Source organism: Lissotriton helveticus, chromosome 4_1 (assembly GCF_964261635.1).
Source record: "Lissotriton helveticus chromosome 4_1, aLisHel1.1, whole genome shotgun sequence".
Classification (NCBI taxonomy): Eukaryota; Metazoa; Chordata; class Amphibia; order Caudata; family Salamandridae; genus Lissotriton; species Lissotriton helveticus.
The window spans coordinates 1,819,294,081-1,819,317,964 of NC_136063.1; the positions used below are offsets into that span (position 1 = coordinate 1,819,294,081).

Genomic DNA, 23,884 nt, shown 5'->3' on the forward strand with positions numbered 1-23,884 from the left:
GAGACCGAAATTACAGAACAAAAACAAGACCTGGCTCGATACTCCTGCTTCTGTTATAGGTTTACGAGAAAATTTGGTTATGCACATTTTTTTTTTAATTTTGCACAAAAATCCTGAAGGTCCAACCACTAAAACAAGATCTTACGAAGAGATTTATAACTTTGAATCAAGTGTTCACATCATAATCCATAATTTGTGCATACATTTAAAAGACCAAAGGGAAACTGACAAGATCTCTGTGAAAGAGGTAGGCACTGGCAAACAACAATTTTGTAGGAAGCAAAAGTACTTGCAACAAGACATGACCAAGCAAGTACAGGCTGCTCTCACAGGGAGCCTTACCTGGGTTGCACCGGCCCACACAGCACCTCACAGCAGTTTTTCAGGAGGTTTCCATGGCTGTAGGGATTCTGCACTCTGTTTTTACCTGTCCAAGACCCTTTAATCTAGCAATAGAGAGAAACAAGTGGTAAATAATTAATTTTAATTAAGCAGATAGCAGGATTCTCCACAAAAAACACAAGTAACCTTTCAAGGCAGTAGACCACAATCCACGGACTGGATAGCTCGACACTTCATTCCAAAAATCTCCACCATGAGGTGCTTCTAGGTTGCACAATCTACAGAGTACCTGCATTCAAACAGTACGCATTAACTCACTCGGGGCCCAATGTCTTGCAAACACTGTGACCTGAAGGACAATGTTCCTCTTTGCATACACAGTTTAGTGAGTTTCCAAAAAGTGCACAAACAAAAAGCTCCATCAGAATGATTTTCTCTCCAACCTACTAGCCTACTTGTACTCCCTGCATACCTAAATGGACCCAATAACCCACCAACATAAAGCCCCTCTCCCCCATAACAATCACAATACCATCGTGCATAGCAAATGAGGGGCAAATGATACACTTGCATCTGTTATAGATAGCAAAAATATGATTTAAAATGGATGTGTTGCCCAACTCTGCCTCAGTTATTGGTAATACTAATGCATAGTTCCAAGTAGGCGCACAACGCTCATTGGGCTAAAAGGGCTTAAGCAACTGTCGTGTGTCTCAGCCAGGCTGCTGCAGCTGGAGCTACTGTGGGAGGGCTGAGCTGGGCAGTGTCAAGAGTCTTATCACCAGCACACCAGAGTTTTTTACAGGTCTTTAACCCCTTCGCTGCTAGGCCTTTCCACCCCGCCATCATGCTAAGCCTTTTTTGGCTATTTGGGGTAGTTTGCGCTTAGGCCCCTGTAATTTTTTGACCACATAAGGTATCCACGCCACATTTGCATCTTTTATTTTCCATCATGGGGATTCTAAATTACCATGGGTTTGTAAGTGCCTTTGGAGGGGACCCAGTAATTAGCCAAAATACAGCAAACACTTTTTTGGGGGGGTTGGGGGAGGGGGCTCCAGATGAAAGCATCTGTTTTTTTCACTGCAAATGGCATCAAGAAAGGGGTTGCAGTGCTGAAATCACCATCATCCCAGTTTTCAGGGACAAGCGGACTTTTGTCAGAAAACCAAACATTTTTACACATCTTTGGCACTTTTCTGGGACAAGCCTATTTTTGCCATTTGTTGTGCTTTCAACCTCCTTCCAGTTAATGGCAGAAATGGGTATGAAACCAATAATGGATCCTGGAAAGCTATACATTTTAGAAAAGTAGACAGAATTCTGCAATTTGTGTAGATCCTTGAGGGTTTCTTCATAGAAACGAACAGTTAAATATAGGAACAATTGAAAATTAGTTAAAAAAATTTGTGTCAACGTTTTCACCTGAAGCTTCTTCTACTTATGACAGCTGTTTGAAAGCAATATACGGTTACAGTCGCTGGACATTTCTGGTTGTGGGGATATATAGGACTTGTAAGTTCACCAAGAACCAGACGAACCCAGACCCAATAACTGAGCAGCGTCTTGCAATGGTTTTTTAATATGTACCGGTATATAGCAAGTATTTTGGGAAAATGTATACTTGGAAACATTAGATTGAAGGACACCCATGTAGTTCTGAAATGGGAACAAAATATAGAGTTTAGAAAAAGTAGATATTTGAAAATTTATTTTTCAAAATGACTTTTTTTTATTTGGAATGCAGAAATGTATCGAAAGTCAAAAGGTAATAACAGTTGTTCGGGGGGAAAAAAACTGGTGTCTAATGAGCTTTCTGCCCCCCCCGGGGGTGGGGGGATGGCAAAAAGACTACCTTTTATTTATTTTTTAATCCCTGGTATCTAATGGGCTTTCTGCCCCCCCCGTGCAGATTGGGGGCAAAGACTAAATTTGCCAAAATGCATATGGGGGAACAAGGCCCTTGCCCAATTAAGAACATTAGAAAAGGGAGATTTCTCCCCTTTCCAATGATACCTCTCCCGTCTTTCAACGTGCTCAGGAGGCTGAGATAGCCAAAGTGAAACGGAGATGAGCCTAAAGGCTCATTTCAGTTTCGGTTTCTGAGAAATTACGTCGGCGCGACGTGCGCGCTGATAGTCAGTTCACAGAAACGGCAAGAGAGGGGCGGGGCCTCGGGAGATTGGGGAAACTCTTCCCTAGCTCCCGAAGCTTTGGGGGAGAAAAAGAAATCCCTCTGCTGTTTGCAGCAGAGGGATTTCGTGCCCCTGTCCTCATGACGTAATGGTTCCGTAATGAGCTCAGGAGCACTGGTGCTCACGACGGAACCATTTCATCGTGAGCACCGAAGGGGTTAAAGACCATTTGCATGAATACATACCTTTGTAAAATGGTTACAGAGGCTTAGTTCTTTTTCTGGTTCCAGTACCCTCTGGGCTCCCACTCTGCCTATTCCTTACACTTGCATTTTACATTTACTGCCATAGTGTGAGAATCCATTTCATGAAAAGGAATATAAAGTATGGTTGCCCAAAAAAAAATGTCAGACGTGTTCTTTAAAGAGCCTCCAAAGACATCGTCTTGACACTAAATAGGGTTATAAACAAAAAGGTATGTATTCATTTGTAATGTGGCTTTTCAATCTTTGTTCCCTTTAATTATCAGTCATGGACCATTCAGGCAGCCCTAGAACACAATTAAAAGTGCCTTCCATTCATATTTGCTGTTTAAAGCATGCACAGGTAAGTGCTGAAAATACGGCTTTAGGGGACTGTTTATTTTGTACCATCTGGGACATGAAAATTATGAGCTGGCAACCCTAATCATAAGACTGGAAGTTTGTTCCCTACACCCTCGATCCCTGATTAATGCTATAATAGCAATAGTTGAACTTCTATCTGAAACCCACGCACCAGTCAATAACATGCGGAGTTACTTGAAGTGTCTGGGAATGCACCCTGCATTCAGATAACTCACTCCTCATTCTCGCCCTTCACTCTGCAGTCATACGAGCACACTACTCACCGTGCACTCGTGACCCTTCACACACCTGCCTCCTCACTGCTCAATCTGCAATCTCACTCAAACAAGACCATCATTAACCATGCATTAATTTGTCCCACTCTGCACTTACATCAGCACCCAAATTCGTATGGTCACCTCACTCACCCTGCAGTCACTCCTCTTACCCTACTCTCACACTGTTGCATCGCTCACTATGGACTCACATGGGCACTCCAGCCACCCACACAGCGCAGAGGGTTAATGTGCCTGCTACAAAGAACCTGAACCATGCAGATCAACTGAGTGTGAGTAAACTGAGTAGTACTATAAAAAAGAAAAGGTTTGTCAGGTGCTTGTGGGAGGCTGGCTTAGTATATGGTGCTCACTTATGGAAGCAGCACTGTTTGCACTAATCCAGACAATCTTATGGTGATTTTAGTTGTCTTAGACAACCATAGAAGCTCTCTAAGTGGTATCTGTGGAGAGGAGGCTTAGTCCAGAAGGAGTGCAAAGCAGCTTGTTTTACCAGTACGTAATCTTATGGTGCGAGTCAAGTGAAAAAGAACCACACAGTGTACTTACAAAACAGGTATTTATTAGAATCACTAACACATTGCAATATCTACTACCCGGAGATATAACCACAGTACACAAAATACTTCAGTAATAGGACAGGTAAGTAGCACAAATACATAGTCGTGCCCGGGGGAGACCAAACCATATACTAAAATAGTGGAATGCGAATCACAACCTCGGTCGAGACTGGGCTCCAAGGACGAAGAAGAGTCAGGGATACAAGGAACAAGGAGAGTATCTAGGAACCCCAAGGAGGTCGGGTGCAGAGTGAGAACATGACCGCATGCTCAGTACAAGTCAATGGGTACGTTGCGGTTGTAGTTTTAAAGAAGTGCCGTTCCCAGTGGACCCTGAGGAAACACGGTGGAGGATGGAAGGTTTGAGGGTCACCCCACATGTAGATACTCCAGGAACCTGGATACCTATACCATGGAAGCCGGGTGCATAGGTGTGAAGTAGCGTCGGAAACCGCTGTAGACACAATCGAGGACTTCAGTTAAGATGCTGCTGGCAAAGAAGCTGAAAGAGTCCAGTGGAACATAGAAGTGGATTGAAGGTGAGAAGAACCTGCAAGCAGAGGGGACAGAATCTATGACACTCCGTAATGATCAGGAAGCACGAAAGACTAATGCCCATCAATGTCGAAAGATGCAGGAGTTGATGGTGCACTTTAAGTTGCAGCTGTGCAGACCAGGAGACACTGAGGATGACCAGGAGCCAGTTAAGAGACGCCCCACGTCTGCTGTTGAGAGCCAGGAGATCAGTGTCTGCGGGGGGCAGCACCAAACACTGGCAATGGCAAGAGGCGCAGTATTAAAAAAAAAAAAGGTGCAATATCTGGCCCAGCAAGGTCCAAGTGACTCACCACAATCAGGTTAGTCAGAGCAGGCCCGAGCAAGCAGGGGAACCCACTGGAGCCAATCAAGACCCTTGAGAGGGCCCACAGCCCAGAGGTACCTTAGTCACAAGTGCAGCTCCAACAGCTCACCAGGGATGAAGGGCCATAGTTCCGAGGATGCGGCGAGGAAGAAAATCTTGGCTGTAGAAGATTCTGGAGGCTGGAGCTTCTTGGAGCCCTAAGATCTCAGGAGGAGACAATCAACAAGCCTTGGCAACAACAAGTTGATACAGTGCACAGGGGTACTGCTCCAGCGGTTCCAAGAGGGACACTAGCTTCAAACCTGCTGTGAAGATCGGTCAGGCCTCGAGGGAGCTGTAAAATCACCACCTGTGTTGCTGAGACTTTTGGAGTCTGTGGGAGCCCAAGATCAGCAGACCGGGCAGCTGTGTTGCGGTGCTTGCAGATGAAGGAAAGGGACTCCTTCACTCCAAGGGAGATTCCTTTGGGTGTCTTGGATGTTCACAGGCCCTGTGAAGAACCTGTATGGAGTAAGGGCACAGACGTTGCAGGAGTCTTCCCAGTTGCAGTCTCGGTTTCCAAAGCAAAGTCCAAAATGCCCAGAAATTTGAAGATTAAGTGGAGTTGGATCTGAATCTTGTCCCACGACGAATCTAAGGACCCATCCACAGGTAAGCACTTAAGTACCCTAATGAGAGGGTTGAGGCGTTTCAGGGGTCCCTTCCAGAGGAGGGGCTGGACAGTGGGGAGGATACTCCCATGTCCTTTGTCCAGTTTCACACCAGAGAAGGCGCAAACGGCTCTCTGAGCTTGTATGAACTGAACACTAAATCCTGTCTGGGAGGTGGTTACATCTCCTTCTGACAGGAAACCTATTGTCCTGAGTTCCCCTGCACGAACCTTGTCAGCAGCAGGGGGGCAGAATCGTGTCTGACCGGCAGTTTGCTGTCCAGGTCTAGACGACTGGTACTGGGAGCACTGAGGGCTTCCCAGAGGAGCTTTATAGTGCATGGAATCATACTCCCTACACCGTTACACCCAACAACGTTCACGGTGTTGGGGTATGATTCTAACAGGTTTGATACCAAACACAACAGGGTTTGTTACAGCCAGTTTAGAGATGGCCATCGCATGGCGACGCGTGGCCACTCTATGTATCATAATGGCTAATGCACTCACAACCCAGGGGAAAGCACTCTGAAGGGGGCACCCTCAAAGTTAGAACCAAGCACCCTGCCTTCAGGACTGAAAGGCCTGCCTTAGGCGTGACTTCTAGGTTTTAAGTGGAGTGACCTCAGACATAGGTAAGCTTATATCTGTTGTACGTGGTGCTAGCACCAGCTTGCACAGGCTGCAATGGCAGGCCAGTAGTCACAATTCGAGTGGCCCTTCAGGGTGGCATAATACATGCTTTAGCCCATAGGGGACTCCAGGTGTATCTATGCCCTGGGTACCTTGGTACCATATACTAGGGACTTAAAAGGGTACATTAGTAGCCAATCTGAGGGGTACCCAAGTACTCGCATTGTCCAATTTAGGAAGGAAGCACAGAGAGTGGGATACTGATTAGCAGGATCCCAGACAGACTACTCAGAAAAACATGACACCAGCAAAATGAGGGGGTGGCCATGAAAGCAGATCCTACTTTCCTACAGTGCTATAGTGAGAGGAAGTGCATTGTTGGTGAGTGGTAGTGAGGAAATTCATGGAGAAGGAGGAAATGGGGGAGGGGCACCAAAAACGACTGTTGCACCATGTGTGACTAGTACTAGGGCAAGCCCTGGCTGGGAGTGTTAGCCCCTTCGAAGTTCAGGTCTAGTTACACTCCTGGTTCCATGCAACAGCACGAATGTTTGTCTATCCGCAAGAACGAAGTTACGTCGCTTACTGAAAGCACCACTGACACAGCTGCGCTGGCCTAGCGGCAAAGCGGACTAAGATTACATTAGCAGGGGCATGCTTAGAGGAGTGGATTCAAAAGGACGAGTGCAGCTCAGTGCATGAAACCTGGAAGAGAATAAGGTTATCCATCATGCTAGCTGCAATTCACTATTGATCAGAAGGCTCAGTCCCGCAAACTATGAAGATCATCTTTGTGCTAAATCAACAAATAGAACAATACATATACAGTGACCTAATGAACACTCCTGCAGCTCACACCATGCAAAGAAAGCATTGGCTCCTCAGTGAACTGTAAATAAACAGTAAAGCAGAGAGCATGTCGACCTGTGTTGGGCGGGCCTCCAACTCCCCGGCAGATATTTGAATTTATCGACAAAGACAAACACACACATACACACCTTCCCCCACCAAAAGACCAAACCCAAAAATAAGTCCGATACCAGACCTGTCCTTTCATTTGAATGTATAGCTTCACTCTGACATTCTCCCTCTCCTATCTTCAGTCCTCACTAAAAGACACCAGCATGGTATAAAACTTTATTGTAGAGTAAAGCATTTTAACTACTTTAGAACACTGTAGCAAAAAGAGACTGACAGTTGTTTATATTGTGTGTTTTTCATGATTACAAAGGAAGGCCAAAAATAAGAGGGACTGCTACTCAGGAGCACAAAACTGACATAAGAGGGACTGCTACTCAGGAGCACAAAACTGACCGAGGCAGACACTAAAGCAATACTACTTTGACATCTGGTGTCAGCTAACACACTTTGAATTTAGTAATATATATATATATATATATATATATATATATATATATATTCCTGTGATCAGGGCTCCCGTGAGAACTGAAACTCGTTATGCTGTCTTGCGCTAAATAAGGGATTATAACCGCACTATACCCTGGTCCGGACCCGTTGTTTTGAGAGATTCAAGCAATATACGGTGATGATATATATATATATATATATATATATATATATATATATATATATTAATATATTAAACTTCCTTATATAGTGGCTTTTTTGCAAACCCTCTTCATCGATTGGTCTGTTTCTTGGGCCAACTACAGCACACATCACTGGGATTTGGGTCATTCCACTTCAGCCATTGATTAACTTCACCATAAGAAACAACATTCCGCACTTTCACATTTAGCACATCTGCACAAAAGGTAGTTCCCTTCACGGCCAGGGACTTGTGTGGCAACATGTGCTTTTAAAGACCAAATATTTTGGCTTTTCAGAAAAACATTTTTACCGTTACTCTGCGAGTGGTTGGGCTGCTACCCCAACAATAAAACTTTACAAAAAACCTGACAGAAAAATACAAGTACTGACAAAGTCAGAAAGCTGGCATCCAGAACCAAGCAGATTGGCTTTACCAGAACTTGTTTTAGGATGACTCCTGATTAGCAGACTGATCTAACACCGGAGCTAAATCCTTGTTTGAGATTACTGCTCTGCTTCAGCTTCACCCTAGTTTTTGGTCCTATGTCAGTTGTAACAGCCTTGCTTGAAAGAGATTGGAACTCTTCAGACTGTAGGTTGATGTACAGCTCAAACCTCCAAAGAAAAAGGCCATACACAAGCGCCAGATGAAAGTGTGCCAACAATTGACAGGCTAGCTGTGTCACCTGTAAGGATCCTGCAGGAGCGATGTTAGGTTAGAATACAACGAAAAGGAAAAATGTCAAATATATTAAAGACAGCCAAGCGATACAGAAGTATGCCAAAGTGCATCACTTTGTACCCTACGCAGTGTCTATTGAAGCAGATACCAAAGCGTAGGACATGTAGGATGGCCTATAAACTGCTACAATTAGTAATGGTGCTTGCCAAATGGCAGGTAGCTATATATTGGATAAGCCTAAGAGTACCGACACAAGAGGGGTGGATGTGGGTGAGTGGTCACTTGCTGAGGAGCTGCATATGAAGAACTGGCGGAGAACCTTGCACTGTGGAGGGAATTATGCAGGACATTGCTTAAAACGGGAAATGGAAGTGAGCAGGCAGACCAGTCGGATAATGATGGTGTTTCATAATAATGTAGTAGTCTTATTATTGTGTCTACGTGTGAAATTCTGGTGGAGGTATCCCCCTTCGTTATGATTTGTAATTCATGTATTTCCTCTCATTATGATTAATGTGCTTGATTGATGTATCGCTGGAGATCTGCATGTTTCGAGAAAAAGCCTATTGATAAATGTATTGCAGACTGGTGTACAACCGACCAGTTGGAGATTAAAACGGAATAAATAAAGTTGTTAAAAAAAGGGCATTACTTTGTAGGAAATCCGATGAATTTTGACTGAGCACCTGCACTACATATACTGATGAATCCAAGCAGATTTTGCAAAAAGTGATATTGGCAAACCTTTGGCCGTTTAGTCTGAGCAGAAAGGAATCCCCAGTGAAACTGAGGTGTTGTGCGTAATAAACATACCAAACTATCAAAAAGTACTAAGAACATAAAGGTTCAAGTCAGGTTTAATTAAACGAAGCAGCTAGTCAATCCTTCTGTTATCTTTGGTCCCAGCAAAAAATTCAAGCTCAAAATGAAAAGAACTAATGGAGCAATATAGATTGAATCCAAATTAGCAGCGCAGACCGGTTGACTATTTCACGCGCACATCTGTGGGCATAAAGAAACATATATGATGCGATCTTACTAGAGCAGCCCAGCTGCCCGGAGATGGGGCTCATCACAGTAGCTGCGTTTGGAATGGTCGGTCAACGCATAGAGCGCCACACGAAGTGGGGTAAAACACCAAGACCACCAGGTCAAAAAGATGGACATGCTATGCCAAGAATCGCCCTGGCTTATCAGTTTCACCCCCATCCTTATTTTCTAAGTGGGGTGTTGGGGAGGGGGGGGGGTGGGACTGGGGTCAGGCAACCAAATTCAGCTTGCAAACGGACATGTATGCGCCCACCTAATGCACTGCTTGAGGAGGGGAATGCAAGATCTTAGTAGATCACCATTAATGCAATAGCCTTTGGGGAATCTCGTTTTAGCCTAACTCTTGAGATCTTTAAGCGCCAATTTTGCACAAATCTTCCCTTCAAAATCTATTAGCGCTATAAGGTGAACATTCTGTGGGACTTTATTGGACCCTTTTTAGGTCGAGTCTGGGCAGCACATGCGCTGCTCTGCGAGGCATGCTGTATTGAGGTATGGCATAGAAGCTCCGCCCATTTCCTGCCCAGCTTTTCAATTGGCTCCAGTTACTGTCCTTGCTAAATGGTTGCTTTTAATTTGTGAATACGCTTAGTAGTCCCTCTGTGGTACCGCCTTGTCTGCACTTGTAACCTCCCATAACGACTGGACTTTTTACTTGTGTTATTACACGTATGCTTTAGAAGTCTGTGAGCACCATTTTCTTTAATGATCTTCCCCTATTCCACCCACAGCATTGCAGCACGCCGCCCTCTTTTAGATTGTTAGTAATGCATTTATTTAACTTATAGCACAGTCAGTCTTCACTATAGCGTATGCGCTTATTTATTTAATTTACAGCGCCGCCCGCTTCCACTTTAGGAGCTGCGCTTATTTAATTTACAGCAGTGGCCACTTTCACTTTACCCACTGCGCTACAGTATCTTTCTAAGTTCATTCATTTTAATGCTATGGGTGAAAGCGCCCCATATGAGCTTTCACTTTAATGCTGGCTATGCCCCTTTCTTTAGACGCTGTTCACTGTAACCGGAATACACAGGTAGAGTCTAAAGAAAGGGGCACAGGTGCTGTTACATCGATTTAGTGTGTGTCTTCGGTGAATGCACTTGTGCCTTTCTGTTGGAATCCATGGCTCTTTTGGAATGCAATTCGTCTCGCATTAGCAAGAGCTTAAGCTATTAGCATAGTAAATGACAATGCCTTTTTGTTTAGGTTTTAAAAACCAAAACATAAATAAAAAGCCTGTTGCATTGCAAATACTCGTTGTGTACTGGTACCAAGAGAGAGACTCCAGCTATCTGGGACATTACCACTTGTTAAGCATGAAATGTACAAGGGGCATAACATACTTGCCCATTAAATCGTCACTGATTTGAAAATGGAGGCTGGCATTATCAATCAAGTTTATTTCAATATAAAGGGCAGAGGAGGCAGTCCCATACAGGGAAAATCAGATAGCACAGAGAGGGAACTAAACCAGGGCCCACGCTAAGGAGAAAGACGGAAAGCTTGCATTATCAACGCCGACTACACAACAGTGTGGTATACTGGCAATATTCTTGCAGCAACGAAGCACAAAGGTAGGTTACACAGGATGAATGGATGAACCCAATACCCATTAGCATATAGGACATTACCCAAAATATTACCAAAAAGCGGAAAGCCTAAAATATGACTCACTTCTGTTAAAGAGGTAAAGAGTAGAATTTCACAATCGTTAATCGGGGGTAGGAGGTATGTGAGGCCTACAGATACATCCAACAAATGGACTTTCAACTGATAATGGCACAAAGAGATCATGAAAGGAAATATCAATTCAGAGACCTAGATTACCACCGTCTGATATATGGTCCAATTAACATCAAGAGTTATAATAAATATTTTTTCAGAAATAGGTTATAAAGATATTTCCACACTTTTTTTTCGAATTCTTAGGTGGCAAACTGAAGGATGGTGTAGTGGAGAGGAAAGATGCTTAAATGCAGTGGATTGACTGGCAGATTGACAGACCCTCAAACCATACAACACAGACTTGGCTTCAACTCACGCTTTACGACAACTTTATGAGAGGTACTCCAGGCTGGATATTTATTTTGTGATTCAGGATGTGTGCAACAGAGTGACCACGGTGTAGACTGAACGTTCATTCTTTCTGATCAGGCACCAGTTATCATATCATCGCAAAATGACATCAGTTAACACACTTTCAAGATTGACAAGGGTGATAGGAATGTAATGCAGAAACATTACTTGGAAATCTTAGTAACATGCAACAATAATCATCAGAACAGTGGGCCATTTCCAGATTAATGAAATTTCACCAGAAACAGTTACTGAAGGTAACTAACTTATTCTGCTGACCGATATTTCTACCTGCAGATTTCTCATCTCATGCATCAATACCAAAGAAATAAAATCTCCGTAGAAGGGTCCGAGAAGCTCAATAAAGGGCTGTGCCAAACGGAGCTATGGGGTTAACCTGTTCTGCAAGCCAGGGTGTAGGCTCTGCAAGCCAGTGTTTAGGCTCTGCAAGCCAGGGTGTAGGCAAAGTTTGACAATTAACAGAACCAGGCCCTCGCAACAGAACACACTTTTACAGATCTATATCATATTATAAAACTTGTATGTTTCCTCTTAGCTTTATACAACTTTTATATGATTATATCCCAACTGGATGATTTAGTCGCTCACTTACAGAACCCTTCATTGTCTCCTTAAACCTGGCCCGCTATATTTAGAAACCGACGTTTACCTGCATTTCATATGAGGGGCCCTCTTCTCGAAATACCACTACACTTTCCAACCTTCGAAAGATCAGTTATTTCTATTGCCACTAACATTTTAACGCATGCGAACTTTGCACTTTTTCTATGTAAGGGAAACGCCGACTTGGTTTCCGGCTTTGAATTTCCAATCGCACACTCGCTGCATTCATTGTCTACTCTACTCTTTCGTGATTCATATCTGATAAAAAAATTGATTTATCCAGCCTAACTTCCCAGGGCCTATAGTTTCGTGCATATTTCTTGTTGCTAACTCGATTCATGTCTATTTGCAGTTTGGAGGCAGAGGGCATTGTACCGTTGTATTATATTCTGAAGACCGCCAAGATTATCATGCTTGTTCGCCGCTGCTCACTTCTCCTATGACCCATTTGTAGTCCGTGTTCTGCTGAGTACCTTTATGAAGTTTCCAGAGTGCCTTTACGATTTAAAAGTACATCGTCATCTACTGCTTCTATTTTCGTTCTGCCACGATTTTACCCATACATGGGCTCTTGTTGCTCATTACATTATTATGAACTAGTTTAGCAAGCAGCCATTACAATATCTTCGTTAACCATGGATAGATTGGACATATTCAGTTGCCTGAAATGAAATTGTCATTCCATCCAGAATTTGAAAAGACGAATCCACATTGTACCTAGTCATATTTTAACAGCTTTATTATTCAAATTGATTATATGATGAAAAACAACTCAAGGTGAAACCAAACACAAACTGAAAGAAATAAGATTTGTAGGGCTGCCTGACTCGGAGAATGTCATCCAGAACTGTAGACTTGAGCCTCAACTAAAGCAAGAAACTATGATGCGAAATGCGAGCGAAGTCATTATGACCTCACATTGTTTAACTCACAGTATGTAAAGCAAGTAAAGGGCCCAAGTGTGACCACAGTGCGGATCGTCCTAGAAGAATGTCGAGGGTGTAACCATCAGATTCTAAAACCCATACTCTTTGCTCGTGCTTTATGTTATTTGTTTTGTATCAACCTCTCTGTTATGGTTTTATTCATTCTGCGCTGTACGAAAGCCAAATATTGTTAACACTCAAAGAAAATTAAATTAAATGTCCGACCATAAAAACCCTGGAAGCCAAAGTTAAGGAAGTTTAAGAACTGACAAAATGTAAACAGACACTTTCAACGGTACAATGCAATGAGAAGCAAAATAGGCATACTTACGTCCTCATTTGTGGTTTGGTTCAAGGATACCAAAAACGTGTGGAAACCAGTCAACCCAACAACTGACCAGAGTGTGAAGAAGCAGATTAACACCTCCAGAACCGTAAGAATTGGGTTAAGGAAAGCAAGATTCAAAATATTCTACATAGATTTAAACACAGAGGATAAACTGCTTCTGAATCTCAATGCCTCAAAAGAGGACAGGTAAAAACAGTGATTTCCATCTCAGAAGTCTATCATAATGAAGTCGCCATAGCGGGCATTTGTTCAATCCTAGTAGCAACTGATGCCATTCTTAACTGCCAACCCCCACAGCACAGTGGAGACCCAATATCAATAACAAACAGTAAACATAAAGAGTGATGGAAAGGCAGTACAAAAAAAGAAAAATATTTGTGCACAGATGTGCAGAACGCAGCATGATTTTAATTTAACCACAGGAAAGACAAAGCAATGCTATAAGTTTCACTGTGCAGTACATCTTGATTTTTGTTAAAATACAAATGAATTGCATAAAATCAAATAGTGAAAATGCTTACTAATAACTCTGGATGCATATGCTTTCGACTGAATAGAATTTTGCGTCACTCTCATTGTTCCAATTATGCAAGTACTGTTATGAACGGTATCAAATCCCAGTAGAAATACTCTTCTTATGGTACTGAGTAAGCAAAATTCGTCTCAATAGATTGAGAATACAAAACTCAAGATAAGGAACACACCAAAAATTGAAGGATAATTTTAAGACAAAAAGCATTTTAGGTTATTTCTAATTACGGCAGAATGTATAGTTCAAGTTCAAAAGACCTTTATTCGAATTTCTTAAAATTCATAAAAGTACCGAACATAACATCAACAAACCATAATAATATATGTACATACAAATAATGAATAAAATAAAACATATGACATTCCATTCCATACAGTGACAATACATTATATTTCAGAACAATATGCTAGATTTCCATGATGACACAAATAAAACTGATTTACTATACTCAGGGGTTTTCCATCATCTTACGTGCTCGTGTGGCCAGTCTTAAAAAGGAACTGACACGGAAAGTTAATTCATCACTATCCAGAGCAATCAACATGCTATATGAATCTTTAAGAGTCCGTGGTCTGGATTTTTTAAAAAACTGAGTTAAAAACCATTTGATGTACACAAGATAAAATTTACAGAAAAATAAAAAGTGCAAATCATCCTGAATACTCACGCCATCACAGGGGCATAAAATAGAATCGGCGCTGTGACAATGCCCTAGTGGGAAGGACAACATAAATTTTACAGTGCCTGCCCTTAAACGAAACAACAATGATCTCTCCCAGCTGGTCATGGGCAGGGAGAGATAGGGCGGCAGAGTCTGTCCACACAATCCATTGCCTATGTATTTCATTACAGTTGATTTTTGTGATTCGCTACTAAGCCTTTCACTGTTGTAGAGTGCATATAGCGCATTCTTAACCTCAACTTTGTCCTTTAATTCTATAGTCGTAGGATCAGTAAACAAAGTGCCTCTACCAGCTTCATTCAGTGATTTTAAAACTTCAGACAACCATGGAATCCTCATTCCGTGGTCGCTACTTAAACAGTCCTTTATGATATTCTGAGTAAGAGCAGCAGCATCATTCCTCCAGATTCTAATCCAGAAAAGTGCAGGTCTTGCTCTAATAAAATCACTAATATGTGGAAGATTTAATTCACTGTGACAGATGAAGTTAGATGAGGAGATTGGTGCACCCAACACTTTCCTACAGAAGCGATTTTCCTCCCTTTGGATACAGGGGCTGTTTCTCGATCCCCATACCTCTGCTCCATACGTGGCAACAGGTGCGCACTGTAGTTTAAAAATCTTTAAAATAGCCTTAGTGGCACCTATTTTCTTTGGGCGTGGGAGACTCAGAACAGAGTTGTTGGCTTTCGAGAACTTGCTCGTGGCGTGGGCCAAATGCCCACTCCACGAGCCGTTCGCAGCGAAAACCAACCCTAAATATGGGAATTTAGGGACAGATCCCAATTTGTCTGTGCCTAACTGTATAGTATTGAGTTTCCTTTTGCCAGGGCCACAGGACATGATAAAAGATTTTTTTAAATTTACCTTTAAATCCAGATCCTCCATGAACTTAACAAAACTATGTACAAGCAGACGAAGAGCGTTAGGGGTGCGGGCCATAAGCACCGCATCGTCTGCATATAAAAGCGCTGGAAGTGGTTTCCCTAAAATGAATGGGACATCTGTTGTAACTTTTTTCAGGCAGGTGGATAAACCGTTAATATAGATGATGAACAACAGGGGTGCTAAAACGCACCCCTGTCTCACCCCCCTCCCTATGTCAATAGGTCCTGATACCTCACCGCCCATCCCGATACGTACCCGTGCTTTCAGGTCAGTATGGAGATAGGCTAAAAAATTTACAAGAGTGTTATCAAGACCGTTGGTTGAAAGAATGGACCAAAGCTTTGATCTATTAACGAGATCAAAAGCGGATGAGAGATCCATAAATGCAAGATAGGTGGGGGAGGAGCGGGCAACACTATATTTATCAATTATCAGTTTTAAGTTTAGGCATTGCTCCACTGTTCCTACCCCACTACGGAACCCCATCTGACACGGGTCTAAAAAGTCAGAGGCATTTGCCCAGTCCAGTATTCTGTGGAAAATGATGCGACCCAATACTTTTTAAGTATTGTCCAAAAGGGAGATAGGGCGATAGTTCGCAGGATCAGACCTATCTCCCTTTTTGTAGATAGGGACAATGATGCAGGTTGCCCAGGTAGTCGGCATGGCTGTTTTTGGGAGACTATTAAAAATATTGAGAAGTATAGATGTCCACAAGTCAACATCATATTTGATTATATCAATGGGAAGACCATCTGGTCCAGGTGCCTTATTTCCCAGACTCTCTTTTATGGCTGTTTTAACTTCATGATCTAGGATTAGTAGACCACCTGATTGGTCAAGAGTAGGTGGAAAATACTCCTCTGTGGGGGCTGCATAAATACTAGAAAAATGGGTCTCCCATGCTGCGCTTGTTATATTACAGCTAATTTGGGTAAGTTTCTTTCCCATTTCCCTTGTTTTTCTGACAGCTGACCAAAATGGGCCGCTACCACCCAAGTTTGCACTGATTACCAAAGAGTCCCATTGGTCGGAGAGTAAATTGGCCTTACGTTCTGATATTTTAGCTTTATAATTTTTCCTAGCTAGTTGAACGGTGGCTTTACACCTTGGTTTCATAGAGAGAGCCTTTCTTAATTCTCTATTTGCCAAGGAACATGCCGAATCGAACCACCTAGGCTCCTTACCTTCCTTTGGTAGTGGAACAGACAAAAGAGTTTTGATGGTTGAACACAAAACTTCAAAATCAGCAATTAGTTGGTCATAATTATCACTTGAAGATTTACAAGATTCAATCAGATGTGGATATAGCAATTGTACATTTGTTAAAATAGCCTCACAATCCACTCCCCTCCATTTTAACCGAAGGCCATCAATTGATGGGGTAATGTCCCTTGCACCATTTAAATTCGCAAAAATCGGACTTGGAGCAAGATCCAAAATTACAACTAGTGGATTGTGGTCACTGAGGGGTGTTTGTACCACAGAGGTTTTTACTATACAATCTGTTAGCAGTGGTGACGTAAATACATAGTCAATGGTGGAATTACTGTTCGCGCCAATATACGTTGGAGCATAAGAGGAATCAGATTTATGTCCTATTTTCAGGGCATCATCTAAATCAAATTCAATGAGTAATTTGGACAATTCAGAACCCCTGCGCTCTGCTGGATCAGAATAAGTTTGATTAACAGATCCAACACTCACTGCTAGTTTAGCATTGAAATCACCCCCTATTAAAATACCTGACTTATTGTCTACTGAGACGGAACATTCCAATTTACTTAAAACCTTGGATAATGCCAGAAAGTTCTTGTTCGGTACATGATAAAAATCATTATTATAAAAATTAATTAAATAAACTGTGGTCTTTGACTTCAACTTATATTCAAGAATCTGAATGTTGGAATTTTCCGGACCATCGTTCTCCAGGTTTCTAATTGTACCACCTGCAAGAATCTTGATCCCAACAAAAAGGCCACCCACCGCTCGGCCAAAACTCGGTTTCGGCGATGTCAAGCTGAAGCAGTGATAGCCCTCTATATACAAATTACCAACAGCCCATGTTTCCTGGAACATAAGAATATCCGCATCATTAATTATCTCAATCCATGCAGGATCCGATAGTTTAGATTCCAATCCTGCAACATTCCAACTTAGGATTGATAACCCATGGATGTTACAATGGTTACCTGGCCTAACCCTAGTACTGGTGCTCCCTGCTTTTTCAGAAGTAGTATTAACAACAACAGGTTGATTGCCGTGAGTGGGTATCAATTCCATGGTTTCTAAGGTGCCATCCAAAACCTGACAGTCTGCAGCTGAAGCTGGATATCCCTCTTGTGTACTGACTGTAACTAGGCTATCAATGTCTATATTGGGCATTATATTCAGTCAATCCTGGTCGTCTAGGTTGGAAAAATATTCAAAACGATTATAAGTGGGAATGTTAAAAGTTGGCCTTACTTCAGTTATCGGTTGAAACTGATGAGGGTCAGGGGCAGGATAAGACCCATCTCTGTAATTGTATTGGTGCATGTTTGAAAATTGAAAATGATGCGGAGAGTGGGTAGGGGGTACTAACATTGGGATCGGGTTCCGCCAATTATTATGACCGTTCAAATGGCCAAAATCCTGATTTTGTAAGAAGAGCGGTGATTTGAATCTTGCGCCAAAGTTCAAATCTTGATAAGAAGTAGTAGGGTGGCTCTCCATAACTTGTTTCTGGGGTATCAAATGTCTATAAAAATAGCCTAATGGAAGGAGTGTGGTGTTGAATTCCCGGGTTGAGGGAGATGGGGCACTTGCTAATGTTTTCTCTGCCCACTGTGGGTTCTTGAAATTAATTGTAACACAATCCCCCTCAAACGTTTTTCTAAGTGGGCCTATCCAACCCACCCGCTGAGTATTAATAATCTCCCTTGCACCTTCTATGGGGAAATTACAATTTGCAATTAACCAGTGTAAGGGTTTATTTTTGAGAGATGAGGGGGTTTCTTCTTGATCCTTCCTTAATTTTGAAACATGAACTAAAACAAGGACATAAGCCCCGCATTCTGGTGGTAAATTAATACGGGAAGGGGCCTGTCTAGATGTTTTTTGTGACGGTTGAGCCAGGGTGGAAACACCTCCAGAATTCGGAGGCTGGCCCGCCGTAGGCACACTTATCTGTTTAGTATTGTTATCCTTCCTTATAACTGGGGCTGCCTTGTTACAATTGGCTATTGGTTGGCTGACACTTATCCCCTTCGGTGGTACCAGGGCTGATTTGGGTGAATTAACTGTGTTTGTAGATAATACTTGGGAGATATTAGCATCAGGCCCTAATATTTTGGTGGAAGTAGGTTTAATTACATCTTTTGCAGCGGTTATTTTAGATAAACTCTTAATGGGGGTGATTAGTTCCGCTAGTTGCTTTTCTATCCGGGTGAGCCTACTTTCAATGGGGGATAGGTAAATACCAAGAAGTTCACCCAGTTTTGCCAACATGTAGTCGTTTACTAATTCAGTGCGGTCAGTTATTTTACCATCCTTTACTACTATCCCTTCCTGCTGCTCCGTTTCTTTTTCTTCATCCTCATGATCATCATGGTCATTAGTAGTATCCTTAGTCCTACTTATATTTGGGTTGGGATTTGAGTTAGTATCTTCCCCTTGATGTTGGGGCAGGACATGTTTACTGACCTTTAAGGGTTTAGACGTAGATGCATTTTGGTTCTGTTGTAATTTCTGAATAGCACCCTCACGTCTTCCCCTTAATTCCCTAGTATTTTCCACTGATATAATTTCGGGGGAAGGAGTCATATGTAGGTCAGGAGTCTTCTCTAGATCCATACTCATGTCTGTATCGGAGTCTATCAGGGGAATGGTGGCAGATAGATTTACTTCGTTTGGGATGGTATGAATATCAACACACGTATTTAATAAAGGTCTATTATTAGTAGGCAAAACCTGGATAGGAGTAGTTGCTGAAGCAATGAGTCCCAGGGAGGAGCGTCTAGCATGGGCAAGATCTTGTGAGACCCTACGTTCCAGAAGGGATATACCCTGATTTATAGCATCATTGGCCTTAATTATGAAGTTGTCAATGGGGCCAGTTTTGCTAATTTTGCTACTACCCCCAGCAGCTGCAGTTCTGCTACGACTTCCCCTTGGGGACATTTTGACAATAGGTAGTAATAAACTGGTGTTATCACCTAGTGGATTCAAAATATAAGAGTTTTGTTAGACACTACAAAATTCAATTAACAGGTTAACAAGTACCCGGGTACCTAGGGCAGGTTGTGCATAGTCTCACAGTCTGTGTATCAAGTAACGACAAGTGACTGGTAGGTACTATGTACTTTTCTCCCGATCCGATAATAAGCAGTTTACTCCGAAAATCTTAGTCCTTAGTGTAGTTACCCAAACACAGAGTCGAAAAGACAGTCAGGTACCTTATATCGAAGACGTTCGAGGGCTGCTCCCGTCCTCCTCCGGCCTCGGAGGGCCAAAGAGGGCCCGCCCTTTACCCGGGCTTAGCCCTGCGCGCTCCCGCGTCGCGGGGGGTTGTGCTGGTTTTCAAGCGCTGCCTGGCGCCAAATTGCGGTGCGCGGCTTCCGGCCGCAGGGAATGCTGGGGGGTGTAGTCTAACGACCCCTGGCTCCCGCTGGCTCCCGCCCTCCGCTCCGCGGCGACACCCGGCTGCAGAATGCGCCGCTACTGCAGGCAGGCAGTGGCAGTCCCCTCAGAAGGAATCCTTGGCTAGGGAACGGCAATCCTGGCTGCCCTGGTGAGCTCAGAATGTATCCAAAAGAGGACAGGTAAAAACAGTGATTTCCATCTCAGAAGTCTATCATAATGAAGTCGCCATAGCGGGCATTGGTTCAATCCTAGTAGCAACTGATGCCATTCTTAACTGCCAACCCCCACAGCACAGTGGAGACCCAATATCAATAACAAACAGTAAACATAAAGAGTGATGGAAAGGCAGTACAAAAAAAGAAAAATATTTGTGCACAGATGTGCAGAACGCAGCATGATTTTAATTTAACCACAGGAAAGACAAAGCAATGCTATAAGTTTCACTGTGCAGTACATCTTGATTTTTGTTAAAATACAAATGAATTGCATAAAATCAAATAGTGAAAATGCTTACTAATAACTCTGGATGCATATGCTTTCGACTGAATAGAATTTTGCGTCACTCTCATTGTTCCAATTATGCAAGTACTGTTATGAACGGTATCAAATCCCAGTAGAAATACTCTTCTTATGGTACTGAGTAAGCAAAATTCGTCTCAATAGATTCAGAGAATACAAAACTCAAGATAAGGAACACACCAAAAATTGAAGGATAATTTTAAGACAAAAAGCATTTTAGGTTATTTCTAATTACGGCAGAATGTATAGTTCAAGTTCAAAAGACCTTTATTCGAATTTCTTAAAATTCATAAAAGTACCGAACATAACATCAACAAACCATAATAATATATGTACATACAAATAATGAATAAAATAAAACATATGACATTCCATTCCATACAGTGACAATACATTATATTTCAGAACAATATGCTAGATTTCCATGATGACACAAATAAAACTGATTTACTATACTCAGGGGTTTTCCATCATCTTACGTGCTCGTGTGGCCAGTCTTAAAAAGGAACTGACACGGAAAGTTAATTCATCACTATCCAGAGCAATCAACATGCTATATGAATCTTTAAGAGTCCGTGGTCTGGATTTTTTAAAAAACTGAGTTAAAAACCATTTGATGTACACAAGATAAAATTTACAGAAAAATAAAAAGTGCAAATCATCCTGAATACTCACGCCATCACAGGGGCATAAAATAGAATCGGCGCTGTGACAATGCCCTAGTGGGAAGGACAACATAAATTTTACAGTGCCTGCCCTTAAACGAAACAACAATGATCTCTCCCAGCTGGTCATGGGCAGGGAGAGATAGGGCGGCAGAGTCTGTCCACACAATCCATTGCCTATGTATTTCATTACAGTTGATTTTTGTGATTCGCTACTAAGCCTTTCACTGTTGTAGAGTGCATATAGCGCATTCTTAACCTCAACTTTGTCCTTTAATTCTATAGTCGTAGGATCAGTAAACAAAGTGCCTCTACCAGCTTCATTCAGTGATTTTAAAACTTCAGACAACCATGGAATCCTCATTCCGTGGTCGCTACTTAAACAGTCCTTTATGATATTCTGAGTAAGAGCAGCAGCATCATTCCTCCAGATTCTAATCCAGAAAAGTGCAGGTCTTGCTCTAATAAAATCACTAATATGTGGAAGATTTAATTCACTGTGACAGATGAAGTTAGATGAGGAGATTGGTGCACCCAACACTTTCCTACAGAAGCGATTTTCCTCCCTTTGGATACAGGGGCTGTTTCTCGATCCCCATACCTCTGCTCCATACGTGGCAACAGGTGCGCACTGTAGTTTAAAAATCTTTAAAATAGCCTTAGTGGCACCTATTTTCTTTGGGCGTGGGAGACTCAGAACAGAGTTGTTGGCTTTCGAGAACTTGCTCGTGGCGTGGGCCAAATGCCCACTCCACGAGCCGTTCGCAGCGAAAACCAACCCTAAATATGGGAATTTAGGGACAGATCCCAATTTGTCTGTGCCTAACTGTATAGTATTGAGTTTCCTTTTGCCAGGGCCACAGGACATGATAAAAGATTTTTTTAAATTTACCTTTAAATCCAGATCCTCCATGAACTTAACAAAACTATGTACAAGCAGACGAAGAGCGTTAGGGGTGCGGGCCATAAGCACCGCATCGTCTGCATATAAAAGCGCTGGAAGTGGTTTCCCTAAAATGAATGGGACATCTGTTGTAACTTTTTTCAGGCAGGTGGATAAACCGTTAATATAGATGATGAACAACAGGGGTGCTAAAACGCACCCCTGTCTCACCCCCCTCCCTATGTCAATAGGTCCTGATACCTCACCGCCCATCCCGATACGTACCCGTGCTTTCAGGTCAGTATGGAGATAGGCTAAAAAATTTACAAGAGTGTTATCAAGACCGTTGGTTGAAAGAATGGACCAAAGCTTTGATCTATTAACGAGATCAAAAGCGGATGAGAGATCCATAAATGCAAGATAGGTGGGGGAGGAGCGGGCAACACTATATTTATCAATTATCAGTTTTAAGTTTAGGCATTGCTCCACTGTTCCTACCCCACTACGGAACCCCATCTGACACGGGTCTAAAAAGTCAGAGGCATTTGCCCAGTCCAGTATTCTGTGGAAAATGATGCGACCCAATACTTTTTAAGTATTGTCCAAAAGGGAGATAGGGCGATAGTTCGCAGGATCAGACCTATCTCCCTTTTTGTAGATAGGGACAATGATGCAGGTTGCCCAGGTAGTCGGCATGGCTGTTTTTGGGAGACTATTAAAAATATTGAGAAGTATAGATGTCCACAAGTCAACATCATATTTGATTATATCAATGGGAAGACCATCTGGTCCAGGTGCCTTATTTCCCAGACTCTCTTTTATGGCTGTTTTAACTTCATGATCTAGGATTAGTAGACCACCTGATTGGTCAAGAGTAGGTGGAAAATACTCCTCTGTGGGGGCTGCATAAATACTAGAAAAATGGGTCTCCCATGCTGCGCTTGTTATATTACAGCTAATTTGGGTAAGTTTCTTTCCCATTTCCCTTGTTTTTCTGACAGCTGACCAAAATGGGCCGCTACCACCCAAGTTTGCACTGATTACCAAAGAGTCCCATTGGTCGGAGAGTAAATTGGCCTTACGTTCTGATATTTTAGCTTTATAATTTTTCCTAGCTAGTTGAACGGTGGCTTTACACCTTGGTTTCATAGAGAGAGCCTTTCTTAATTCTCTATTTGCCAAGGAACATGCCGAATCGAACCACCTAGGCTCCTTACCTTCCTTTGGTAGTGGAACAGACAAAAGAGTTTTGATGGTTGAACACAAAACTTCAAAATCAGCAATTAGTTGGTCATAATTATCACTTGAAGATTTACAAGATTCAATCAGATGTGGATATAGCAATTGTACATTTGTTAAAATAGCCTCACAATCCACTCCCCTCCATTTTAACCGAAGGCCATCAATTGATGGGGTAATGTCCCTTGCACCATTTAAATTCGCAAAAATCGGACTTGGAGCAAGATCCAAAATTACAACTAGTGGATTGTGGTCACTGAGGGGTGTTTGTACCACAGAGGTTTTTACTATACAATCTGTTAGCAGTGGTGACGTAAATACATAGTCAATGGTGGAATTACTGTTCGCGCCAATATACGTTGGAGCATAAGAGGAATCAGATTTATGTCCTATTTTCAGGGCATCATCTAAATCAAATTCAATGAGTAATTTGGACAATTCAGAACCCCTGCGCTCTGCTGGATCAGAATAAGTTTGATTAACAGATCCAACACTCACTGCTAGTTTAGC

At 42.4% G+C, this 23,884-nt stretch overlaps 1 protein-coding gene across 1 annotated transcript in view; it reads right to left on the bottom strand.

The window, feature by feature from the left end:
- Positions 1-23,884, bottom strand: part of ZDHHC9 (zDHHC palmitoyltransferase 9) — a 301,663-nt gene that overhangs the window by 38,068 nt on the left and 239,711 nt on the right. The window contains exons 7-8 of the mRNA XM_078688445.1: positions 13,326-13,428; positions 343-446 (exon numbers count right to left, since the gene is read on the bottom strand). Of these exons, the coding sequence (XP_078544571.1) occupies positions 343-446; positions 13,326-13,428 (207 nt within the window). The remainder of the gene's footprint in view (positions 1-342; positions 447-13,325; positions 13,429-23,884) is intronic.